Source organism: Myxocyprinus asiaticus, chromosome 7, assembly GCF_019703515.2.
Source record: "Myxocyprinus asiaticus isolate MX2 ecotype Aquarium Trade chromosome 7, UBuf_Myxa_2, whole genome shotgun sequence".
Lineage (NCBI taxonomy): Eukaryota > Metazoa > Chordata > Actinopteri > Cypriniformes > Catostomidae > Myxocyprinus > Myxocyprinus asiaticus.
The window spans coordinates 47,451,575-47,478,814 of record NC_059350.1 but is presented as its reverse complement, the minus strand read 5'-3'; the positions used below and the strand labels follow the sequence as shown (position 1 = coordinate 47,478,814).

The 27,240-nt window shown below is 38.9% G+C and overlaps 1 protein-coding gene across 2 annotated transcripts in view; it reads left to right on the top strand.

Annotated features, from left to right (window-relative positions):
- Nucleotides 1–27,240, top strand: part of gpc5a (glypican 5a) — a 263,163-nt gene that overhangs the window by 132,274 nt on the left and 103,649 nt on the right. For both annotated transcript variants that reach the window (XM_051702186.1, XM_051702185.1), the window contains one exon: nt 303–423. In XM_051702186.1, coding sequence (XP_051558146.1) covers nt 303–423 — 121 coding nt within the window. The remainder of the gene's footprint in view (nt 1–302; nt 424–27,240) is intronic.

Below are 27,240 nucleotides of genomic sequence, written 5' to 3'. Positions count from 1 at the left end.
CGCACATCCATTCTCTTCCTCATATAAACCCTAATCTTGCTCTCAGCTTGGAGCACCATTCCTTTATAGTGTAGGTTGAGTTATTTGTCCTGTCTCAGGACCCTTGTGGTTTTCGAGTTTTGTTGGATGCCTTTCTCTTTGCTGTGCTGATAAATGTAGCCGGTTCATGCAAGGGCTTCTTCATCAACCAACAACAGCTTCAATTGCCTTTACACAGAAAAAAATATATAAATCAATCCAGAAAACGACATCCACTTACAGCAAACAACATCTTCTGTTTTTTTCTTTTATTTTGTTTATAGCTACACGCTTCGAGTGGTTGGCAACGGGATTAAAGCTCAGGCAGAAAACCCTGAAGTCAAAGTGAAAGAGGCTGATCCTGTGATCAATCAAGTCATTGATAAATTGAAGCACATCAATCAGGTAAGCCAAGCCAGGAAAAATCAAATACAATGAGATAATGTAAAAACAGCGCCTTTGATGTCCTACACAGTCAGTTTTCTACAAGTCTGTTGACAGATCAGAGTAGACTTCAAAACTCATGGATGCATGAAAATGTGGTGTTGTTTGTATAAACAAAATATGTATTATTATGGTTGTTGAACTGGGTCGGCATGGTCATGGAAAGCCTGGAACCATTAAGGAATTTTAAAATGGCTATGTCCAGGCCTCAAACAGTCATGGAAATTAATAAAATCCTAAAAAGTTATGGAAAAGTAATGGAAATTTCAATGACTGTGTTTACATGCACAAATACGCTCATTACTACTTTATCAAAAATCAGCTTATTTTTTTTTTAATAATGTATTTATTGTTTTAACACTTAGCTAGGTGCTGATAGCATGTTTTAGCACTTAGCTAGGCATTGCTAGCAGGTTTTAGCATGTTGCTTGCATGTTTAAGCACTTAGCTAGGCATTGCTAGCATGTTTAAGCATGTTGCTAGCATGCTTTAGCACTTAGCTAGGCATTGCTAGCATCTTTAGCATGTTTCTAGCATGTTTTAGCACTTAGCTTGGTGTTGCTAGCACGTTTTAGCATGTTGCTAGCATGTTGCTAACATGTATTTCCTAAACATGTCTGTTTAATTTAGTTAAATCAAAGTCTTTCTAGCAAGTCAGTCCACTGGCGGCCATATTTGGAATGTTCTGGGCATCTATTTTTCTATGTAAACAAGCAGCATACACGTGCAGATCCTATCCTCTTAAATGGGAAAAGACCGAAATCTCCAAAACGGTTGGTCAAGATTACGATCAAAGAACATATTTCAAATGAGTAGTAAAATCTGACAACACTGGGATCATTAAGTGTGCTTCTTTACCTCAGATTACGCTAATAAATGTAATTTTCACGGCTTGTATAGCTAATGCACATGTGCGTTCTCGTGTTAATTGACAAGCAATGTCTGTATCTAAAAGGTTATTGGCTCTTTTATCTGTAAGGTGGGACTTCCTTTTCTACATCCATTGACCGTTGGGGTGTTCCAATTTCACCTATTAATTTTAATCAAAGTGACCTGTCTCTGCTAAATACTCTGGTTATTTAGTTATCTGTTTGGGAATCTAAATCATCCGATCTAATTCCTACACCACATTTATTCCACATATTTTTGCTCATCGAAGCCATGCTGAATCTACGTCGTTCACGGCATTGAAAACGAACATAAAATCGATCTAATTGGTTCGGTTACCTGACTTTGAAATGACGTTGATTTCTGCTGCGTGAAACAACATTATACAATCAACATTTTTTACTTTTGTTTTTAAAATCCCAAATACTTAAAAAAAATTAATACATCAGCCTTTGTATGTACTCTATATTAAACACACAGCACATTCAGTTACTCATTGTTTTATTTATACAAATATACATTTACAAATACATAATTCTTTGGTGTTAACTTTTTCTACTGTATCTAAATCTTAATACTCAACAGCCAATTATAGAAAAATGCTTTCACACTGTTGCATTCACAGATGGATGTATAATAACAAATTACAGTCTAACTTAAAGGAAGTGTCAATTTGACATATTTTAAATGTTAGTTCATCCATAAAATTAAAATGCTGTCATCATACACACACCCATGTTGTTCTGAACCTTAGACATTTGTGTTCTGTGAAACACAAAAGGAGATAAGGCAGAACATTAGGGACTGACATTTCCAGTCACCATTTTCTTTAACTGCATCTTTCTTTTCTATAAAAGTGCTTGACTGAAATTCAATACTGCAATATCTTCTTTTGTGTTTCACAAAAAAATAAATAAAAAATAACAAACAGGTTTGGAACATACGGAACCCCTTAAGAGGACAGAGAGGGAGGACCCCCTTCCCCCTCCCCCAATTTAAAAATAAATAAATAAATGACTGTGGTTTTAGTACAGTACCCATAGTTGAACAATGGTATCTGCAGATAAACCATAACCACAAAACTTACCATGGTTTTAGTAGTAACCATATTTGAACTGTGATACTTGTAGTGAAACCATTGTATAATAACACAGGACAATGTTAAAGTCATGTTTGCTACAATTTTACTAAAGTAAAACCATGGTTAATTTATTTTGATGGAGCAATAATATTGTTAGTTCACCCAAAAATGAAAATTCTCTCATCATTTATGAACCTCATGCCATCCCAGATGTGGATGACATCCATTCTTTATTCTGCAGAACACATTTGAAGAAAAATAGAAAAATATCTCAGCTCAGTAGGTCCTTGTAATGCAATGGATGGTGATCAGACTTTTGAAGCTCCAAAAAGCACAGACAATCAGCATTAATGTCAACCATACGACTCCAGCAGTTAAATGAATGTATTTTGAAGCGAAACGATCACTTTTGGTGTGAAAAAGATCAATATTTAAATACTTTTTATCTATAAAGTATCACTTCCGGTCAGCAGCGGTATGCGCTTGTGACGTGATCGCGTTGTCATGTTCATGCGAGAACTGATGCACGTGCGACACACACGGAAGAGCAGCGCTGTTTACAGCAGAGTAGGAGGAATGCTGTACATAAGCTTCATTGATTTTGGTTTAGTTCTGTATTTATCTGTTTGTTTACTCATTATGGTGCGTTTGTGTGCTTATTGTGGATGTCTCAACCGAGAGAAAAGCGTGAGATTATGCCTGTAACACGCCAACACCAATTCGTCACACGAGAGACGTGTATGCAGCACTCTTGTGAATGCGTATACGGCTGCTGACCGAAAGCGAGATAAAAAGTACTTAAACATTGATCTTTTTCACAACAAAAGCAATCACATCGCTTTAGAAGACTGCTGGGGTCATATGGATGATGTTTATACTGACTGTCTGTGATTTTTGGAGTTTCAAAAGTCTGATCACCATCCACTTTCAATATAAGGACCTACTGAGCTGAGATATTTTTCTATTTTTCTTCAAATGTGTTCTGCTGAAGAAATAAAGTCATACACATCTGGGATGGCATGAGGATGAGTAAATGATGAGAGAATTTTCATTTTTGGGTGAACTATCCCTTTAAGTGAAGCAAACCCTTAGTGGAAATATGCTTACAATTATATCTAAAGGTTTTCTTGTAGGGTTAATTTACCCAACAAAAATTTATTTTTCTCATCATTTGCTCATCCTCATGCCATCCCAGATGTGTATGACTTTCCTTTATCTGCAGAACACAAAGGAAGATTTATAGAAGAATATTTCAGCTCTGTAGGTCCATACAGTGCAATTCAATGGTGACCAAATCTTTGAAGCTCCAAAAAGCACATAAAAGCAGCATAAAATTAATCCATAAAACTAGAGTGGTTTAATCCATGTCTTCTGAAGAAATCCAATCAGTTTTGGGTGAGAACAGACCAAAATATAACTCCTTTTTCATTATAAATCATCACATCAGCAGCCTCCTTGGCGATCATGATTTCAAGTTCAATTACACTTCCTAGCGCCATCCAGCGCTCTGTGCATGTGTCAAGCACTAGGAAGTGTAATTAAGCTAAAAAATCATTATTGTGCCTAGAGACTGCAATGGCATGATGTACAGTAAAAAGGAGTTACATTTTGGTCTGTTCTCACCCAAAACTGACTGGATCATTTCAGAAGACATTAGTTAAACTACTGGAGTCAAATTGATTACTTCTATGCTGATATATTCTTCTGAAAAATGTTGTTTGTGTTCAGCAAAAGAAAGAAAGTCATACACATCTGGGATGGAATGAGGGTGAGAAAATGATGAGAGAATTTTCATTTTTGGGTGAACTATCTCTTTAACTTAAGGGATTCTCTGCAACTGGATCAAGTTCTTTGATCTTGCAGTTCAAGTTATATTTGCATACATCTCAATTTGAAGAGAATTTGCAAGTAGACAGCCATCCATATAAAAGTAGAAAAAAGTCTTGTGTGGTGTAGGTAGGACTGGAATAGACGTCTGTCCAGGTTGACACAGGTTAAGGCCAACATCTGTAAGTTCTCGGTCTTCAGCTGTGTCTCACAGAAACAACAGAAGACCAGCAATAAAAAAACCCACTTCAGTATCACATCTTATCTGGTCACAAGAGTATCCCCAATACTATAACAACTCTTATGATGCCTTTAAAACCTTATAAAGGTTTTTGTATTCTGGGCGATACAGCATTTGAGAGGCTGAAGCAAGGAGCAGTGAGTAAGTTGGGCAAATTTCTGTGAAAATGCTTGAAAATAGAGTCCCTGCAAATACTGAGGTCATGTGACTTTGTATTAAAACTCTGGCATCAATTCACAATCTTAATTTAAAGTAGCATGCAGCATTGTGAGAAGTCCCCTGACCTCATGGCAAATGTCCATGTTGTTTTCATGAAAAATAGGCTACATGCTGCACAATTGTCAATAAAAGAAGTATGTTGAATAAAAAAAACTTAAATGCTTAAAAAACGTAATATGTTTGAAAATAGCAATATATTAATTTGTTTTCATAAATTAATTTATGAGGCATTTTTATCTTCTTGCCCTTTTAAGGGTTAATGATCAGCAGGCTTACAAAATATTTTATAAGTACTTTTTTCTGAAGTAATTCATGTGCAAAAATGTCTCAAAGACATCTGCTGAATGTCTGATTGACATCCGAGAAGAAACATCTTAGAGACATATTGCAGATGAGCAAACAACCTAAAAAATATGTCTTCCAGATGTAAACACACACATCAATAAGATGTTTGGGTGATGTACGTGTGCTATCAGTGTAGTTAATTTTGAGGTTACTATGGTTTTACTACAAATAGCATGTTTAAACTGTGGTTAGTGTATTAAAACCATGGTTAATTTTCATAAGGTTTACTTACTGTTACTGTATTGGTTTAATACAGTAACTATAGTTAAACTTTGGTATTTGTTGTAAAACCATAACCACAAAATTTACCATGGTTTTACTACAGTTACCATATGTAAACAGTGATATTCATGGTAAAACCTTGGTAATAATACAGGTCAACCAGTAAAACCATAGTACATTTTGGTGGTTGTGGTTTTACTGTAAATACCATAGTTAAACTCTACTGTAGTTACTGTAATAAAACCATGGTAAATGTTGTGGTTAATATGGTTTTACAACACATACCATAGTTGAACTATAGTTACTGTAGTAAAACATGGTAAATGTTGTAGTTAATATGGCTTTACTATAAATACCATAGTTGAACTATAGTTACAAATCAATCAAATCAAATCAAATCACTTTATTGTCACACAGCCATATACACAAGTGCAATGGTGTGTGAAATTCTTGGGTGCAGTTCCGAGCAACATAGCAGTCGTGACAGTGATGAGACATATACCAATTTACAATAACATCAAATTAACACAGCACAATTTAAACATCTGTTATACACATAATTACACTCAACAATATACAAATAATAACATACAATTTTAACATACAAAATAATTACTTTACTGTAGTAAAACATGGTAAATGTTGTAGTTAATATGGCTTTACTATAAATACCATAGTTGAACTATAGTTACAAATCAATCAAATCAAATCAAATCACTTTATTGTCACACAGCCATATACACAAGTGCAATGGTGTGTGAAATTCTTGGGTGCAGTTCCGAGCAACATAGCAGTCGTGACAGTGATGACAGAGTACCAATTTACAATAACATCAAATTAACACAGCACAATTTAAACATCTGATATACACATAATTACACTCAACAATATACAAATAATAACATACAATTTTAACATACAAAATAATTACTTTACTGTAGTAAAACATGGTAAATGTTGTGGTTAATATGGTTTTACAACACATACCATAGTTGAACTATAGTTACTGTAGTAAAACATGGTAAATGTTGTGGTTACTATGGTTTTACAACACATACCATAGTTGAACTATAGTTACTGTAGTAAAACATGGTAAATGTTGTGGTTACTGTGGTTTTACAACACATACCATAGTTGAACTATAGTTACTGTAGTAAAACATGGTAAATGTTGTGGTTAATATGGCTTTACTATAAATACCATATTTGAACTATAGTTACTGTAGTAAAACATGGTAAATTTTGTGGTTACTATGGTTTTACAACACATACCATAGTTGAACAATAGTTACTGTATTAAAACATGGTAAATGTGGTTTTACATCAAATACCATAGTTCACCCTTATGAAAATCGAGAGTTGTCGCTAATTCGCGACAGATAATTTGCACATGCAAATGAGCTGTGCAGCAAACTTGCGGCAAATTGTCCATTGTTGCCAAAGGTTTGCCGGAGGTTCACCACTACCGGCAAAGTGCTGCAAACTTCTGGCAAGCATAGTGAATCAAAAGCTAATTTGCATATGAAAATAATGAACGGCAAATTTGCAGCAATTTTGCGAGCTAGTTTAGATTTTTTGTAAGGGTGAACTATGGTTACTGTATTACAGTATGGTAAATTTTATGGTTGATATGGTAGTTGAATTATAGTTGCTGTAGTAAAAACATGGTACATGTTGTTGTTAATATGGCAAATTTTGTGGGAAATATGGTTTTACAACAAATACCATAGTTGAACTATGGTTACTGTAGTAAAACATGGTAAATCTGGTGTGATTACTATGATTTGACTACACATACCATAGTTGAACTATAGTTACTGTGGTAAAACCATGGTTCATTTTCAAAAGAGATGGATAAAAGTATTGCGAGAGAGCACAAAATTATTAACCTCCCTGTCCTCTAAGAGGCTCTGCAAATTCCCTCCCCCTCTCACACAATTTTTCCTGTCACTCTTAATTTTAAATCTAATAAAAATATGCCAAATTCCCTTAAGTAAATTGAAATGTTAGCAATATGTCATCCTATGCTGCCAAAAATGTAAAACAATAAGCCTGAAACTGTTCATTTTTGTGATTAATGTCTTCACAATATCATTAGCACTTATATGTATGTGGAACTTTATATTTTTATTTTCTGTATGTGATATTTATACTATACATAATACACTAGCTAACATTGGGCAGAATAATCTTGACAGACTGACACCTAAAAATACTGGTGTTGTTTGACAAAACAAACATCCATTTGTTTATGGGATTATTATTACGTTAGCACTCTCGGTTTCGACCAAGCTAAAAGCTCAAAGGCTGATGCAGACTTTAATGTTTTTGTTTGATTAATACAATTGAAGGGAAATTAGTTTATGCTTCTTTTCATATTGCGCCGTTGTGCAAAAAAACACGGCACAGCGGAACACTTAGCAACCGAAAAATCAATGAATACATATTTAAAAATCCATTGTCAGCCCTTGCATGAGCACGTTTGCGCTATCCCTGTTCCACCCGCTGGCAAAATCAATGATGTTTTACCATCCCAAAGCAACCGTGTCTGTCTGATGGCATTGTTCTGGCTCCTTTAATAGATCGTATTTCTTCTCTTCCTGTCGAATGTGCTTCTAGACGAAAAAGAACAAATCTTGATGTGAAACCATTAGAAGAAGTCCACAATGCTTGCATTGCATAAGACCCCTCTTGAACTCTGTAATCTTCCATGAAACATATTTGGTACACAGCTTCCTCGCTTTTCATATGATAAATCTTGGGAGCATGACTTAGTACTCTACTAAATACAGTAGTTGAGCCTCATGATTAAAACACCTTTTTCGAATTTTGTTCATCTTAGTCAGAGCATACAAGCAAACAAACCTTCAAATGGGTTACTTTTAAGGCCGAAACGTACTTTACGTAAGTACATGAATGCAGACGCTTTTAGCAAGATCGAATTTGTACGTTGTTGCGTTCCAAAATGTTTCAAACTGCAATTCTTAATACATTGGACTTCAAATGGCTTCTTGCCCACAGGTAACCATCCAATGCATCCTCAATATTTGGCCTGATCAAGAACACATCAGGTTATTTTAATGTGTTCTCGGTACTTGCGTTCCTGAATATTGGAATTTAACTTTCGCAGTGGATAATGATGTCGAACGAGTCCACGAGAATGTAAGAACACATAAGAACGCACATTAAAAGAATGTTTCACCCAAAAATTAAGATCTCTAATTATTCACTTACCCTGATGCCATCCCAGATGTGTATGACTGTCTTCAGCAGAACACAAATGAAGATTTTTAGAACAAGATAAAGCCCTGTCCGGTATTTATAATGGAAGTACATGGGTGCCAGCACTTTGACGGTCTAAATGTCTCATTTAAGCAGTATAAAAGTAATCCATGCGACTCCAGTCATTTAATGAATGTCTTCTGAAGTGAATCGATGGGTTTATGTAAGAAACAAGTCGATAATTAAAAAGTTTTTAACTTTAAATCGGCACTTCCGTCCAGGAATCTGATGCTGTTTGAAATGGCCAAACTCTCACGTGACGTTCATTCTTCTGTTGTAAATAACGCCGCTTTTGAATTCTCGCGTGAACTTGCTGACCTGCTTACTTCACACTTCTCGTCAGCTGCTGGCAGGAAGCACTTTTTAAAAGTTAATAACGTTTTAATTATTGTTTTATTATTTACACAGACATATCGATTTGCTTCAGAAGACATTCATTGATCGACTGGAGTCGTGTGGATTACTTTTATGTTGCCTAAATATGACTTTTGGACCATCAATGTGCTAATGGTCTACTTCCATTATAAGGAACTGACAGAGCTCTATTTTCTACTAAAAGCTTAATTTGTGTTCTGTTGAAGAAAGACAGTCATACACATCTGGGATGGCATCAGGGTTAGTGAATAATGAGAGATTTGTTTTTAATTTTGTGGGGGGGGTGGGTGAACTATTCCTTTAAGAAACAGTTAATGTCCAAAAACACTTTTTGCTAGTGACTTTTAGGTAATTTATTTTTTGGTGGTGTTTACATGATACTCCAAAGTAGGTCCCTACTTCAAAGAATACCATGGTAATACCTGTACAAAACACTAAATTATGCACATGGTAGGATATACGACTAAAACGCCTTTGTTATACCATTGTGCTCTTTGACACTTTTCTGTCTGCAGTGTTATCTGAACTCTAGGGCAAACTCCAAAGAGAATTATATATAATCATTCGGAATGCAATGGGATAATGGTGTCAATATTCTAGGCTAACCATTACCCATGATACTTCCCAGCCCAAAGCCCACACAAGTTTCAATAAAACTTGCCTGTGGCCATTCCCAACCCTGTTGCGTTGGTTTTCCCTGAACATCACTCTAATGAGGTTCCCTACTTATGAATGGCCCATGGATTTATGAAAAGGAGCCAATGGTGTCACTTTTAACTCACAAACCCTGGGTTCAAACCGCTGTGCATTTAACTTGGGCTAGGAAGTTTCTTGCCTTCTTTTATGGTTTGTCCAAAATTGCTTCCTTGTTTCTTATCATGAAATTTTCTGAAAAAGTGAAGTGCTTCATTTTTTTGACAAAGTACTTTGTCCTATCCCAAATAAAGCAGATAACACTGTAAATTTGGCATCAGGAGGTCAAAAGTTCTGCAGCTAATATCGGTCTGTGCTTAATGAAATTCGAACCACGGCCCCCAGTGGCCGAAGCTGGAAGTGTTCTTGAGGTAAAATGTCCACAGCGTGGCACCAAAAGCAAGTTGTATTTTAGTAATAAATGACATAATACAGTCAACAGGAATGCATATTTTATTAACTCTACCGCCTAACCCAAACCCCAACTCTAAACCTAAACGTCAGTGGAGTAAAGATGAAATTTTAAGCGGAAATGCAACCTCGAAATCACGCTCACCATTCTTCATGTGAACACAAATGCTTCCTGGTTTCCACAGGATCAGAACCCATGTTGCAAAGATTATGTGCGCAACATGCCATCAGTAGCGCCACAGGGACAGGAGAACAAGTTTGAATTGATGCAAAAATGCCTGATGGGGGATGGCGCTTGTCAGTAATTCGGCAGAATGGGGTCGATTTTGATATACTCAAACATTTGGAAACAGCATGTCGATTTCTCATCTTATGTTTGTTAAAGTCTACAACTCATTTCACTGACTAATGGCAGACGGTTTCACCTTTAAATATTGTCTTGCATGGCAGTCGTTGTCTTGTGTTAGTTTGGATTTCACAACGAATCACCATGCAAGTCATGTTCTTTCTGTCTCTGTATGTAGGCACATTTCTCTTCGGCTGTTTGTGTCTGTTTCTTTGTGTCTCGATTTCATTCCCAGACAGTCTAAAGTCTCTCTTCGTTCCTGGAATTGGGAAAGCGCTGTGCATGCTTATATGGCTTGTTGATGCCTCAGAGGCTTTGAATACATTGAGATCTGTGCGCATCTGATCTCCATATTTCTATGCATCGTAGTTTAGACATTTGGCTGCTCAGAGCTTAGCTGATGTTCAGAGAGGATGATGTCATCTCTGTGACCCTGTGTTGGCACTGCTGTCTGATACACACCATCTGTGATGTGTCATCATTTTGGCAGAATTCTATAGAGCTGTCGTTACTGTATGGCACTTATTTGGAGTTGGTGGTAGGACCAAAATCGTATACCTTATCACAGTATTTGTTTGCTTCAAATTCAGTAAAATAAGTCTATCTTCAGTGGAAAAAATGTATTCTTTGATAACAAAAGACTTCAAACAGTAACATTCAAATTATAACCTTGATGAAAGAAAAGCCTAAGCTGGTGTGCTGGTTTTTATGTGTCTACTTGTTGACACATTTCTACCGTTGTACTGTATATACCATCATACCGCCTAGCCCTACCAATTATGGACTCCTTCGTATCAGTAATCATATGCTGTGTCTGTGTGTACAGTACAAATATGCCTGCTAAAGCTTGTTTGCTGTTATATGTGTTTAGTTTTAGAGATGTAGACCTCATATTGCGCTGTACTGTAGATCATACAATAATATTTGAGATGTCACTTCAGTGAGCGTTAAACATGCACTTCTTCTTGTACATCGATAGGGTCTTGTGTGGATCTGAGTGCATATATCTCATTTATGAGAAGTAGTAATTATTCAATAGTAAACCATGTTTTTGCCTTTATCTAGTAGTTGCATGGTATTCTGATGCCATGATATTATTGTGGTATACAAGCCTCAAAACAACAGTATTTTCTCAAAAGTTACCACTGTAAATACATAGCAGTTGAGTCATGCATGGCACCTACTATTATTTTCTTTCCAAAAACTTTTATTTGAAAGAAATAAAACGTCTGCAAAACCACTAAATAGTAAAATCATATCTGTAATTCTTCTTTTAAATAAGTGTTTTTTTCCAAACTTTGAATTCTAACAAAGTCTTTGTTTGGTAGTTGTGCTTATTGATGGAATTAACAAAAAGTTTGGAAAGTGAGAAGCTTTTAGAAAAAATGTAACTCTCATAAGCTATGGATTATTAGAATGTTTTTTTAATTTTTAATTGATAGATATGGAGTGAAAAAAAAAAACGACAACTGATTTTTGACTGAAAATCGTTTAGGTTTTTATAGTCTGAACAAAACAAAAACACATAAAATCCTATTTTTAAAAGCCTGATTCAAACCACATTCGTAGGTGGTTTGAAATCTAATTAAAAACTTTTTTTATTTTTTTTATGCATCTGTATGGTCAGATCGGATTTAAAGTTTTTATTTTTTTTTCATTTGTTGCGTTACATCACAGTTGTTACATCAGGTTTTCAGATGAAAAGACATATTCTGTGTTCCAAATGGCATAAATGATGTCTTCACAGGGCAAACAAAGATGGCCATGCCATAGGATTGTTACAAACAGAATATTTTTTTTTTCTTCTTCTCCCAATTTGGAATGCCCAATTCCCAATGTGCTTTAAGTCCTCATTGTGGCGTAGTGACTTGCCTCAATCCAGGTGGCGGAGGACGAATCTAAGTTACCTCCACGTCTGAGACCGTCAACCGGTGCATCTTATCATTTGGCTTGTTGAGCGCGTTACCGCGGAGATACAACGCATGTGGAGGCTTCACGCCATCTACCGCAGCATCAACGCACAACTCGCCACGCACCTCACCGAGAGCGAACCACATTATAGCGATCACGAGGAGGTTATCCCGTGTGACTCTACCCTCCCTTGCAACTGGGCCAATTTTGTTGCTTAGGAGACCTGGCTGGAGTCACTCAGCATGCCTTGGGATACGAACTAGTGAACTCCAGGGGTGGTAGCCAGCTACCCAGGCCCCCTAAAAACAGAATTTTCTATAAAAATCACTTAAAAGTACGTTCAGAATGACCGTTTTATTATACCTTTCAGGCCTCTGAAACTGTCACAGTGAAAGGTAAAGTGGAAGTGGAAAGGAAAAGAAAGGAACACACCCTCATGTCATTTACAGTATCAAAAATCAGATTTGAGAAAAAATCTGATTTTCCCTGCAGTGTGAACAAAGCCTTAGAGCACAGGGAGGAAATGTATTTTCTGAAATAGTTTTGCATTCTCTCACAAAAAGTTTGTTTCCTTGCAATTATTTTGGGTTCCTTGCAACAGCTACATCCTTATGCTTTTACCAAAAATATGGTTACTGTAGTAAAACCATGGAGCATTTTGTGGTTATGTTTTATATATATATATATATATAATATAAATAAATAAATATATATATATATATATATATATATATATATATATATATGATAGATAGATAGATAGATAGATAGATAGATAGATAGATAGATAGATAGACATCATGGTTAAAATATGATTACTGTAGTAAAACCATGATTATTTTTTGTATGGGATGGATAAAGCTATTGTGAGGGAACACAAACTATTGCAAAGGAATGCAAAACTTTTGGTGAGGGAACAAAAAATAAAGCAAAGGAGTGCAAAACTTTTTGGGAGGGAACGCAAAACTTATTGCGAGGGAACACAAAACTATTGTAAGGGAACCCAAAACTTATTGTGAAGGTTGCAAAACTAATTGTGGGGGAACACAAAACTGATGGAACGCAAACTATTGCGAGGGAAAGCAACACTTATTGCGAGTGAACAAATTGCATTGTGAGGGAACACAAACTATTTGAGGGAACGCAAAACTTTTTGTAAGAGAATGCAAAACAATTGCAAGGGAACGCAAAACGAATTTTGAGATAACGCAAAACTTATTTTGAGGGAATACAAACTATTGCGAGGAAATGCAAAACTTTTTGTAAGAGAATGCAGAACAACTGCAAGTGAACGCAAAACTATTGTGAGGGAACCCAAAACTTATTATAAATTACACAAAACTAATTGTGAAGGAACACAAAACTTATTGCGAGGTAAGGCAAAACTTATTTTGAGGGAACACAAAACTTATTGTAAAGGAATGCAAACTATTGCGAGGGAACACAAAACTATTGGAAGGGCACCCAAAACTTATTTCGAGTGACCATAAATTGCATTGTGAGGGAACACAAACTAAGAGGAAAACACAAAACAATTGCGCGGGAATGTAAAACTAATTGTGAGGTATCGCAAAACGTATTTTGAAGGAATGCAATACTTATTGTGAGGAAACGCAAACTATTATGAGGGAATACAAAACTTTTTGTAAGAGAACGCAAAACAATTGCGAGTAAACGCAAAACTATTGTAAGGGAACACAAAACTTATTGTAAAGGATTGCAACACTTATTGCTAGGGAACTGAAGGAATGCAAACTATTGAAAGAGAACACAAAACTTATTGCAAGAGAATACAAACTACTGCTAGGGAGCGCAAAACTTATTGTGAGGGAACGCAAACTATTACTAGGAAACGTAAAACTTTTAATAAGAGAATGCAAAACAATTGTAAGAGAACCCAAAACGTATTGTGAAGGGCGCAAAACTAATTGTGACAGAACGTAAAACTTATTTTGAGGGAACACAAAACTTATTGTGAAGGAGTGCAAAACTTATTGTGAGGGAACACAAGCGTCAGTGAGCCAGTAGGCGATCCACTGCTTGGATACAGCGCTTCTTTCCGCTGTGCACCAAAGCAGACAAAGAGCTGCTCAGAGATTCTAAAGCTCTGCGTGCGATCCAAATAGATGTGTAAAGCACGCACTGGACACAGCAACGACAGGGCTGTGTCTGCCTCCTCCTGGGGCAGCGCTTGCAGGTTCACCACCTGGTCCCTAAAAGGGGTGGTGGGAACCTTGGGCACATAGCCCAGTCAGGGTCTCAGGATCACGTGTGAGTATCCCGGACCGAACTCCAGGCATGTTTCGCTGACAGAGAACGCTTGCAGGTCACCTACCCTCTTGATGGAAGTGAGCGCAGTCAGGAGGGCAGTCTTCAAGGAGAGTGCCTTAAGCTCGGCTGACTGCAAGGGCTCAAAGGGGGCTCTCTGTAGACCCTGAAGAACTACAGAGAGGTCCCATGAGGGAACGAGGTGCGGTCTGGAGGGATTCAGCCTCCTGGCACCTCTTAGGAACCTGATGATCAGGTCATGCTTCCCCAAGGACTTACCATCGACTGCGTCATGGTGTGCTGCTATGGCGGCAATGTACACCTTCAAGGTGGAAGGGGACAGCCTCCCTTCCAGCCTCTCCTGCAGGAAGGAAAGCACTGATCCGACTGCGCATCTCTGGGGGTCTTCAAATCGGGAAGAACACCACTTAGCGAACAGACGCCACTTAAAGGCATACAGGCGCCTCGTAGAGGGGGCCCTAGCCTGAGTGATTGTGTCTACCACCGCGGACCACCTGAGGGTGGAGTTTCCACTCTCCCCTGAGGGTAACCTGCCGTGACAGCGTGTCCGCTGTAGTGTTGAGGTTGCGACTTGAAGTGCTGCTGACTCCAGAGGAGGAGACGGCGGGCGAGTTGTGACATACAACGAGAGCACAGACCGCCTTGGCGGTTGACATATGCTACTGTTGCCGTGCTGTCTGTCCGAACTAACACGTGCTTGCCCTGGATCAACGGCTGGAACCTCTGCATGGTGAGCAGAAATGTCAACAACTCGAGGCAGTTGATGTGCCAATGCAGTCGCGGGCATGTCCAGAGGCCGGCGGCTGCATACCCGATGCAAACAGTGCCCCAGCCCGTTTTGGAGGCATCTGACGTGACCACGACGCACCTGGAGACCAGTTCTAAAGGAACACCTGCTCGTAGAAACGAGAGGTCGGTCCAAGGACTGAAAAGATGGTGACAGACCGGCGTGATGGCCACGTGATATGTCCCGTGGCGCCATGCCCATCTCGGGACTCGAGTCTGGAGCCAGTGCTGAAGCGGCCTCATATGCATCAACCCGAGCGGGGTAGCCACTGCCGAGGACGCCATATGCCCCAGGAGCCTCTGAAAAATTTCAGTGGATCCGCTGTTTTCTGTTTGAATGCCTTCAAACAGACCAGCACCAACTGGGTGCGCTCGTTCGTAAGGCGCACCGTCAAGGAGACTGAGTCCAACTCCAATCCAAGAAAAGAGATGCTCTGAACCGGGAGGAGCTTGCTCTTTTCCCAGTTGACCCGAAGCCCTAGTCGGCTGAGGTGTGAGAGCACCAAGTCCCTGTGTGCGCACAACATGTCTCGAGAGTGAGCTAGGATTAGCCAGTCGTCAAGATAGTTGAGAATGCGAATGCCCACCTCCCTTAACGGGGCAAGGGTAGCCTCTGCGATCTTCGTAAAGACGCAAGGAGACAGGGACAGGCCGAAAGGGAGGACTTTGTACTGATACGCCTGACCCTCGAACGCGAACCGCAGGAAGTGTCTGTGTCAAGGAAGGATCGAGACGTGGAAGTACGCATCCTTCAGGTCTACCGCTGCGAATCTTGATGCCGGACGCTCGCCAGAATGTGTTTTTGCGTCAGTCTGTGTAAAGCCCGGTTCAGTACGCGCAGGTCCAAGATTGTCCGCAACCCACCGCCTTTTTTTGGTATGATGAAGTTATCTGGAGCTGGAGGGACAGGTTCTATCGCGTCCTTCCGTAGGAGGTTAGCGATCTCCGCACGCAGGGTGGCAGCGTTTTCGCCCTTGACCAAGGTGAAGTGAATACCGCTGAACCTGGGCGGGTGCCTGGCGAATTGAATCGCGTAGCCGAGTCGGACGGTCCGGATCAGCCATCGCGACGGATTGGAAAGCGCAAGCCACGTGACCAAGTTCCGAGCGAGCGGGACAAAGGGGACAACATCGTCGGACGAACCGGCAGGTGGGGCCTCACGGAGGGGCGGAGCGCGAGGTGCCACACCACGTGGTGGCCGTGCTGAGTCTAGGGACATTGAAGCACTTACCTGGCTCCTTGTGACCACACCTGGAACAGCCTGGGACGGGGGAGGAAGAGGCCTGTCCTCGTAACCCGTGGAGACTGTCACATCGGGGGCGGCTGTGTGCCACAGCTGGGTGCTCAGGGGCGGAAAGGCCACTGCTGGAGTGCCAATCTTGCAAGAAAAAGCCCGTGGATGGTAGTTGTGGTGACGACCGTACACATCGGGTATGTGACCCAGGGAGGAAGGAAGCTGCTCTTTTTGTTTCAGGCAACAAAAGAATTTCCACCCGGCCCTCCACTGGGGGATGGAGTGGTGTTCTTACCAGCTCCACGTGAGTGGGTTCCCTCATCCCTGGGTCGCCCGTCTCAGGGGCGCTTTGAGGACCTCCGTGGGTTCTTCAGCGCCGGCTGTGAGACGGGTGGCTTCGGCTTCCTGTGGTGGGCTCCACGCCGGTGCCGGCCCGAAGGGGCGGGCTGCGACGGTGCTGGTGTAGTCACCGCAGGGGGACGCCCTTGGCAATGAGCAGACGGGGTGCGGGATCTTGAGCCGCGCCGGGGCAGGATGTGCCGGATTGCCTCCGTCTGCTGCTTCACCGCCGAGAACTGCTGGGCAAAGTCCTCAACGGTGTTGCCGAATAGTTCCACCTGGGAAATGGGGGCAGCAAGGAACCGTGTCTTGTTGGCCTCGCCCATCTCGACCAGGTTGAGTCAAAGGTGGTGCTCCTGGACCACTAGTGTAGCCATCGTCTGCCCGAGAGTCCGCGCCGTGACCTTCGTCGCTCGGAGAGTGAGGTCGGTCGCCGAGCACAGTTCCTGCATCAAATCTGGGGTGGAACTACCCTCATGCAGTTCTTTCAGTGCCTTGGCTTGGTGGACCTGCAGAAGAGCCATGGCGTGCAGGGCAGAGGCAGCTTGTCCAGCAGCGCTATAGGCTTTAGCCTTCAGGGACGACGTGAGCGTACAGGGCTTGGACGAGAGCTTAGGGCGTCCGTGCCAGGTGGCGGCGCTCTGCGGGCATAGGTGCACCGCGAGCGTCTTATCCACCGCGGGAATCGCCGTATAGCCCCTGGCCGCCCCGCCATCGAGGGTAGTGAGAGCGGGGGAACTGCGGAATCGGGGCCGGGCAGTAAAAAGTGCCTCCCACGACTTCGTCAGCTCCTCATGCACTTCTGGGAAGAATGGCACTGGAGCGGGGCTTGGCTGCTTTGAGCGGTGCCGCGAGCCCAGAAACCAATCATCAAGCTGCGAGGGTTCAGGGGAGAGCGGAGGGTTCCACTCTAACCCGAAGCTCACGGCCGCCCGGGAAAGCATGTCCATCATTTCGACATCGGCCTGTGACTGGGCAATCGTCCCCGAAGGGGGATGCCCAGCTGAGGCTTCTGCGTCCAACTAGACAAGCCCGCTCTCCGATGCTGTGCTCGAGAGCTTTCATTTTCGTGGGCTCCGAACAAGAAGCCAGACTCACCGTGAGATGAGCCAGCGAACACAACTTACGAAAGCAAGCCGCGACCGTAACGTTGCCATGGTCATGTTCTCGCAGTGAGAACATGAACCATCCATAAATGCTGCCTCCGTGTAGGTCACGCCCAGACACGAAAGACAGCGATCATGACCATCCGAAGTTGAGAGATAACGACCGCAACCAGGAATAAGACACAAACGGAAAGGCATCTTTCAAAAGACGCGTCTTTAAAAAGACGTTCTGTGTGTGCCGCTCTTTTAGAGAAATATATACTCTTTTAGAGCGGAAAAGGCTCTTTCAGAAAATATACTCTCTAGTTTTTCTGCCAAAGCGCCCAGGGGCGTTCTCTGCAGTGCACCGGTGCAGAGGAGGGAGAAGCCGCTGAAATGCGCCATCAGATCCAGCAGAGGTGAATGAACAGTAGTATTCAGCTCAATGTGCATGACCGTTCGGCTTCGAAGAGAAAATCTGAATGAGTGGTTGCATACCAGCTCCTTTTATACCCGTATGTCCAGGGGAGTGGCATGCAAATACCACTCGCCAATTTTCATTGGCCTTTTATCAAAGACCAGAGGTGTCTCGGGCTCCCAAGAGTGACCCCTAGTGTCACTACATCGACACAATGTCGAGTGAGTGACAGGTAGAGAACTATCACCAGGGAACGCAAAACTTATTGTGAGGAAATGCACCTGTTTTGCTATTAACAAACTACTTCATTATGTCAATTAAAACAGCTTCGTAATGCTAAACCTAAAGATTAAACTAGTTGTCTTTTGGTTAGTGGCCTTTCTTGTCTAACTGTAGGCCTAAAAGAGGCATACCATTTCACACTCCTTGAAACTAAATGCAAAGTTTTCTAAATGCTACTAAATGTAATTTCCTGCATAAAAACTGGATAATTTATTATACCATGCAAGTATGATGGTTTCTTTTTCGTAGTGGAAACTGTCCAAAAGATGACTTTAACAAAGTTAGAGCTGTCAGCAAACTCAGGCAAGGGAGCAGGACGATATCAGCTCTCATTTATATGTAAATGAAAATGGTAACCAATCAATTTCTCTCATTTGAATGAGGACTCTTGCTCCTGTGTGAAACCATCGATTTAACTCTAGCCCTGGTCAAAGCCACCTCCCAAGAACTCAAGTTTTAGTGCAGTAGCTTTAGAAAGAGATTGTTCTCAGTTAAGTGGTGTCAACACAAGGCCTCAGCAACTGAGGTTACTTGATCTCTCTTGCATTATATAGACCAAATTTGTTTAGTCAACGAAATGTTAAAAAGCCATTTCCACATATTTGTAGAAGTTTCCTCAAATTTGTCTTTTCTGCATTTGTGTACTTGTTTCTGGGCAGTTCGACGTACCGAACGCACCGTACTTCCATCTTCCACAGTCTCATTTTTGTTTGCATCAAATTAAATATGGCGTCTACTTTAAGTAAACCTGACTGTGTATGTCTTTTCTGTGCATTTTGTCCAGTGATTATTATATATCTTGTGTTCTTTTTCATTGAATGCATTCCAAATCAATCCAAAAGTCCATAATTAATTTCCACTGCTATTTTATGCATTTGAAATACTGTTGTTTGCCAACAACCTCCCTTTGCCCATAGATTGAATTATTTACCCTTCATTGACATGCAACCTTTCCAGCCTGTTTGTTGGTGTATTATTGATACCTGCCCATTTCGAGTTCAAAGTATTAATGGTAAAAACATGCCCCCTTCTTCAAAAGTCACTCCGTAAGCAAATCCAAACCAATCTTCATTTGGGGTGACCTCTCAAATGCTTGAATGCACACAGAGAAAAGCAATTAAGACATCGGAGTATGTCAGTCTTGAAGTGAATACACCATGCTCCCCCATGCCTATGAGAACGCACTTGGTGCATTGAGCTAGTTATCGTAGAAGCCTCTTGGAGCAGTGACTAGTGCTTGTCAAATTCACATACAGTTTTGTAATCCTGTGAATAAAGTCCATTCAGTGGACATAATTAATGAAAAATTAGCTAATAAAATGTGTGTGAATTGTTAGTAAAAACATTCTTAAGTAAAAGTTTATTTAAATGTTTAATTCAGTGTGCCAGTCTCTGTGTAAATCGTTTGTAAAAACATTCTTACATAAATGTTTGCATCTAGTTGTAATGGGACAACATTCTTATGGAAATCGTCACATTCAATTGGAATGTCACAGTATTTATGTAAATTGTTTGTAAAAACACTCATACCTAAAATTGCACATCCAATTCAATGTTACAATTTCTATGTAAATCGTTTGGAACAACATTAGTATGAAAATTGTCATATTAAATTTGTATGTGACAATGTCTGTATAAATTGTCCATAAAAACATTCTTACATAATTGTTTGCATCCAGTTCAGTGTGATGATTTTTATGTAAATCGTTTGTAACAACATTCCTATGAAAATTGTTGCATTCAATTTGAATGTTACAATTTCTTTGTGCATCGTCTGTAACAATATTAATAAGGAAATTTTCGTATTCAATTTGAATATTACAATTTCTATGTTAACTGTCCATAAAAACATTCTTACATAATTTTTGCATCTAATTCAATGTGACGATTTCTATGTAAATCGTTTGTAACAACATTCCTATGAAACTTGTTGCATTCAATTTGAATGTTACAATTTTTTACATAAATTGTCTGTAACAACATTCCTATGAAAATTGTCGCATTAAATTTTAATGTAATTTCTATGCAAATCATTTGTAACAACAGTATGAAAGTTGTCATATTCAATTTGAATGTTACAATTTCTATGTACATTGTCTGTAATGACATTCCTATGAAAATTTCGCATTCAATTTGAATATAAACATTTGTAACAACAGTGTGAAAATTGTCGCATTCAATTTGAATATTACAATTTCTATGGAAATTGTCCATAAAAAATGTTCTTCCATATTTTTTTTGCATCCAATTCAATGTGACAATTTCTATGTAAATCGTTTGTAACAACATTCCTATGAAAATTGTCATATTCATTTTGAATGTTACAATTTCTATGTAAATCATTTGTAACACTATTAGTAATAACCTTTTCATATTCAATTTGAATGTTACAATTTCTATGTAAATTGTCTGTAGCAACATTCCTATGAAAATTGTCGCATTCAATTTGAAAATTACAATTTCTGTATAAACTGTCCCTAAAAACATCACTACATATGTTTTTTGCATGCAATTCAATGTGACAGTTTATATGCAATTAGTTCGTAAAAGCACAAGTATGCAAATAGTCACATTTACTTTCAATGTGACAATTTCTGTGTAAAACTTTCTTTAAAAACACCTACACAACACATCATTACACATTGTGACAAATACATAATAAAGGTTTAAAAAAAAAATCACACAAATCAATTCTGCTCATGTTTCTTAAATGAGTCCCATTATGTCTTACGTTTGCTTTCATAGGTGTCAGTCATTCAGAAAAGCAATTAAGATGTTATAGCATCTCAGATTTGAAGCAAATACGACTTGTTTCCCCATGTCTATGCGATTAAGCTTGATGCATTGAGCTAGTTGATGGAGAAGCCCCTTGGAGCTATTCCTAGGGTTAGGGTCAAAGGTCACAAAGGTTCCTAATTCTGCATTGAATTATCTGAAACAGATACTTATGAATCTTGATTTGCTGGAGGTTTAATAAGGTCAGTCCCAATCAGATTGATTGAGAGTTAATTGCTCTTAATTCTTCTGACAACCTCTTTGTTTTTCTTTCTGTGCGGTCGAAATGGAGATGAAAATTTCAGTGTCAGGCACCAGAGATCTGACTAAAGACAGTTATTAGATACAAGAATTCAGTAAATGTCACAGATTTGATGTTCATTTGATACAAATTTTACAGAGGCAATGTCAGTGAATAATGTCGATATTTAGTTTTTGGTTGCTTTGGATGTACATATAAAATATAATGTGAGTTTATTAAATGTTTTTTTTTTTTTTTTTTTTGTTTTTGTTTTTTATGTTTTGTAAATTATAGAAATGAGATTGAAGCCAAAACAAAACCACCTGTTATGGACACAAAACTCCCACATCTCTGTATCCTTGAAATTAAGAAAAACATTGCCCATCAAATAATTCATTTTTAATGTGATGTGAGGACTGTGTAAACATATGTCTCTATTGTGAGGAAATGAGTTTGTATCCTTGGAGAAAGTTATAGTTATAGAAATGTGAGTAAGAAAAAAAGTAAAAGTGGAAGTGAGATTTTAAGCAATTGAAAAAGAGATACAGCACAAACTTTAGCCAGAGAAGAGAATTAAGCTAGCTAAATTATGTGTGTACCATTGGTGTTGCAGGACATGCACAGACCTTAGCAGGGGCAGGGTCGAAATGGACTGGGGGGTGGGGGGGGGGGTTTGTGTTGTAGTAAAGACACCTCAGCTTAAAGACATCATGTTTTATTTTTGACATGGTATGATTATTCTTTTATATTTCCTTTTTTGTATTTTGTATTTTTTATGGTACCATAAAACGACAAATGCCATTGTTACATTGTTGTATTACCATGGTATTATGGAAATTTTACCATGGGGATATCATGTTGTTTGGCAATTGGGTATGGCATTTGGGTATAGCAATTGGGGGGGGGGGATTATAATATAGTAGTACCTTGGTTATTTATTTATTTATTTTTTCTTAACCTGGAACCATTGTTTTGCCATGTTTTTGGCAATGGGGATTTTGTCATGGCAATACCATGTTTTTTGTTTTAGTTTTATTTTTTTTGGATGTGTACCGTGATACTACCGTGGACATTATAATACCAAGGTATTGTTTAAAGTACCATATAGTATCATTTAAATATCATTGTACATGATATTGTATGATTAGCATGTTCGTATTCATAACATCTGATACCATCACTGAACTTAAAACACTGTTCTTTTGGACTTGTGACCATGGTTTTTGGACACTACCATGCTGGCCATGACCCATTTCTGTACCATGGTGTTGTACCATACAATGAAATATGTGAAAGGTCTACCATGTAAATACCATAGTATGAATATGGTAATCATACAATACCCTGGTATATACAGTATCAATCGTATTACCATCTGATACCATCACTGTTCCATGGCACCAGTTTATTTTCTAAGGGGAAATCTAGTTATATTTAATTGAATTTGAATATAATCACTTTTGTCTCCCACACGCAATTATGAAAACTCATAAAATGACCTCAGTGTCTGAGTTTCTTATTGTTTACATTAGGGGTTATGCAGCTGTGTGAATATTTATGTGCCTTTTAGACTTCTGATGGTGATTTGTACACACGGAGGACGCATTGACAGTCAATACGACCTTTTCTCTCAATGTCGACACTAATGATAACTCTATGAGTCTAGAGAGTGTACGGCTGTGTGTTTGTGTCCCGTGAGGGTAAATAAGGGCCAGACAGCTGTCGTCGGTCAATCAGAGCTACATGACCTTGTGTTCAGGACACAGAGCGAGAGAGAGAGACCATCTGGAGTCCAAAACACATATAAACAACAGTCCACCTAAGACACTAGAACTACTTCAACATAATACAGTATTGAAGTCTCAGAGACTTAGTTAACCCCCAAATAAAAATTATATCATAATTTTCTCACCCTCATGCTGTTCCTTTCTTTCGTCTTTAGAACACAAAAGATTTTAGGAAGAATGTTAGCCCAGTCACCATTCATGTTCATTATAATGCAGAAAGATGCAGTAAAAGTGAATGATGACTAAAGCAAATATTATGTCTAATATTTCCCTTTGTGTTCCACAGAAGAAAGTACAGACATCGGCCAATGCTGATAATCTCAAAATGGCTAAATATCAGCCGATTTTTTGGACTGACCGATATATCGGCCTGTCATTAAACAATCACAGACAAGTTGTGTGCATGAATGCAGTGGCGAAACAAAGGCTTTCAAATGAGTCAAATTGATCCAATAAAGAAATCCGTTCCTCATTTAATCACTTTCATGTTGTACAGTTATCTGTCAATACCGATAGTCTGATGTCACTTCAGATGGCAAAATCGTTGAACATGAATGACTGTTGGTCACATTAGGTGTACTCTGAAAGTACAGTCATCCATTGTGATAATCCTAAAATGGCCAAATATCAGCCGATTGATTGAACTGACCGATATATCGGCTCATCACTGAATGATCACAGACAAGTCCATTGTCTGCATGAATGCAGTGGTAAATTTTAAGCCTTAAAATCTGTCTACAAAATGATCCAATAAAGAAATCCGGTACTCATTTTATAACTTTCATTTTGTACAGTTAGTTGTACTATGAAAATACAGTCATCCAATGCAGAAAATCTCAAAATGGCCAAAAATCAGCTGATTCATCGAACTGACCGATGTGTCGGGCTGTCGTTATACGATCACAGACAAGTCTGTTATGTGCATGAATGCAACGGAATCAAAGGCCTTTGCTTCAGGTCTTCAAAATGATCCAGTAAAGAAATCTGATCCTCATTTAACCTCTTTCTTGTTGTACAGTTATCGGTCAATACCGATAGTCTGATGTCACTTCAAATGGCAAAAATGTAGAACATGAATGACATTTGGTCATGTTAGATGTATTATGAAAGTACAGTAATCCAATGCTGATAATCTCAAAATGGACAAATATTAGCCGATATATCGAACTGACTGATATATATTGCCGTGTCATTAAACAATCACAAACAAGTCCAATGTGTGCATGAATGCAATAGGAATCAAAGGCCTTAAAGTATTGGTCTAATAAATTATCTAGTAAAGATAACCGGTCTTCATTACTCACCCTCATGTTGTACAGTTATCAGTCCATACCGATATTTTCATGTTTAATATAGATTTACATACAGTACGTTGAAATATCCTAGTAAAGCCACACAAAACAACCACTAATTTGGTGACATTGTTGTTGCTTTAAAAATAGAGGACATGAAAATCCATAAGAGGGTGAAAGAAAAGAAAAAAGCACAAATGTTTGGGTTTGAAATTCCCTTTAGAAGTGTTTATCTTTCTCTGCATGTTGTACTGTAAAAGCTTCAACATCCAGCAGCATTTGTGAATAATTTATCAGTTTTTCAAGCTGTTTATACACAATAATCTTTTGTTTCTTAGATTTCCAAATGTACATAGCTTTCTCTTTATTTTTGTGTATTCTGATTAATGTAATTCTACCACAATTGACTTTGCAACTTCAAATAGTTCCAACGAGATGCCCATATTAATATTCTGTTTAACACTAGTGTCTAATTTGGTTGACACGGTTTGAAAATTTCATTTATATCATTTTAAACAAAAAGGTTAATGCAGGCTCTGTACCTTTTGGTTTACATTTATGTGCATAAAAATATGTGTTTAATTGTAGTGCTTGCAAGACAACATCGTATTGGCTTTCTGTCACTCATGTTGCTACAAATCACAAAATCATTGAGCATGAACAACTTTCGGTCATGTTAGGTGTGCTATTTATTTATTTATTTATTTATTTATTTTTTCATAAACTTTATCTTTCAGAAATATAAAAGAAAAGTTTGGGAAATCTTACAAATAAATTGTATTGTTCACTCAAAACGTATTTTGAGTCCATCTGTGCTGTTATTTTTTGTAGTTGTTATTTTTTTATGTAAATATGCTCTAGATGGACATTTTTGACCATTGTGGCGCATCTAACAATTTTTGTCCTTCTCCAGCATGGATGCCGTATTTTTAGGGTGGTGTGTCAAGTTAAAAGAACTTACGTATCTAACTCTTTCCATTCGTTGTGCTGTGAGCTTTTTAATGCAAGAACGCATTTGGTCTGATTGACGTCTTAGAATGTTCACTGTTCAAATTCAAACCAGAGATGACGGCATTTGTAATATCGGCATAGTGAATTGCGATTAGTCTTTTTTCTTCCAATTATTTGCATTCTGAAATTTGATTGGCCTTTGTGGCATCTATTTAAACATTGATAGCTGCTGCAAAAACGGTGTCACGCTATATGTTGATTCTTATTCACAGCTGACAGATAAACAAGACGCGCATGTTTCATGACAACGGCAAAGCAGTTTCAGTGCACCATTTAATTCATATTTGAAGGCACACTAATGAGATCTGAGAGCAACGACAGAGGGCCAGATTTTCTTTGTCATTTTTGGAGCTCGACAGCCCCATTTACTTTTATTGTATGAAACATAAGCATTGTCAGTAGTTTGTTAAACATCTCACTGTGTTTCCCAGAAGTCATACAGGTTGGTTGAACCATTCCTTTGATTTGAGGGGGAAGAAAAAGTCTCACTTAAAGACTGCCTGGGACAATATGAAGATAATTTTGGATGCAGTCATACTTCTGAAATGAACAAGAATTCCAGGATTTGTGTTAGGTTTTACACAATCCAGCCAGTGTAATCCTGCATCTGTTTGAATTTGATAAGACATGTTGATTCACGCTTCATGTTGCCAGAAGTCCAGGAATCCATTTGTTAAAGAACATTTGTGCGCTCAAAACGACCAGAGAAAAAGCAAATGGCGGTAGCTTCGTCAAATACAGTTTCAGTCTAAATAAATTAGGCAGAGAATAATACAGCAACATTTTATATTCCAGTACAGTATATCCAAATATGCCTGTGCTCCTCTTGTTAGTGAAGCTGCTTTAAAGACATCCGCACATCTGGAAATGTCTCAACTATTTATTTGTTTACCAGAACACATTTATGGTGTTTACCTTCTCGGTTGCCAATTAGATTTAGTGGGGCCATTTATCACAAATCATAAATGTTTAACGACACATTACGGTTGCAGGGAAAGTTTATCGACTGTTACATTAATCTGATTTCTTTTTATCAGTCCGCGCTCAGATCCAGTAAAGCTTGTTTTGTTTTTATTCAGGGGGGATTTATCAGAAGATGAATAGCTGAACTTGTATTTTCTGCATATTTTTAACCCTCTATTTGGTAGAACTGCAAAATAGATTATGTTATTGGGCGAATCTCACGGAAACACGTCCTGGTTGTATTTTGTCACGGTCCGGTCACCTTGTCAGGTTTAGGTTCTACCTGACGGGACCGTGGCAGCATCGGCCTGCCTTTGTGTTTTGTGTTCCCCCTTTGTGTGAGCACACGGGTCCGGTTGTTTGGACCGCCATGCGCACATCACTGCCGTGCGCTCTCCGGTGATGTCATGGTTCTGTGAACCAGTCAGGTTGGGTT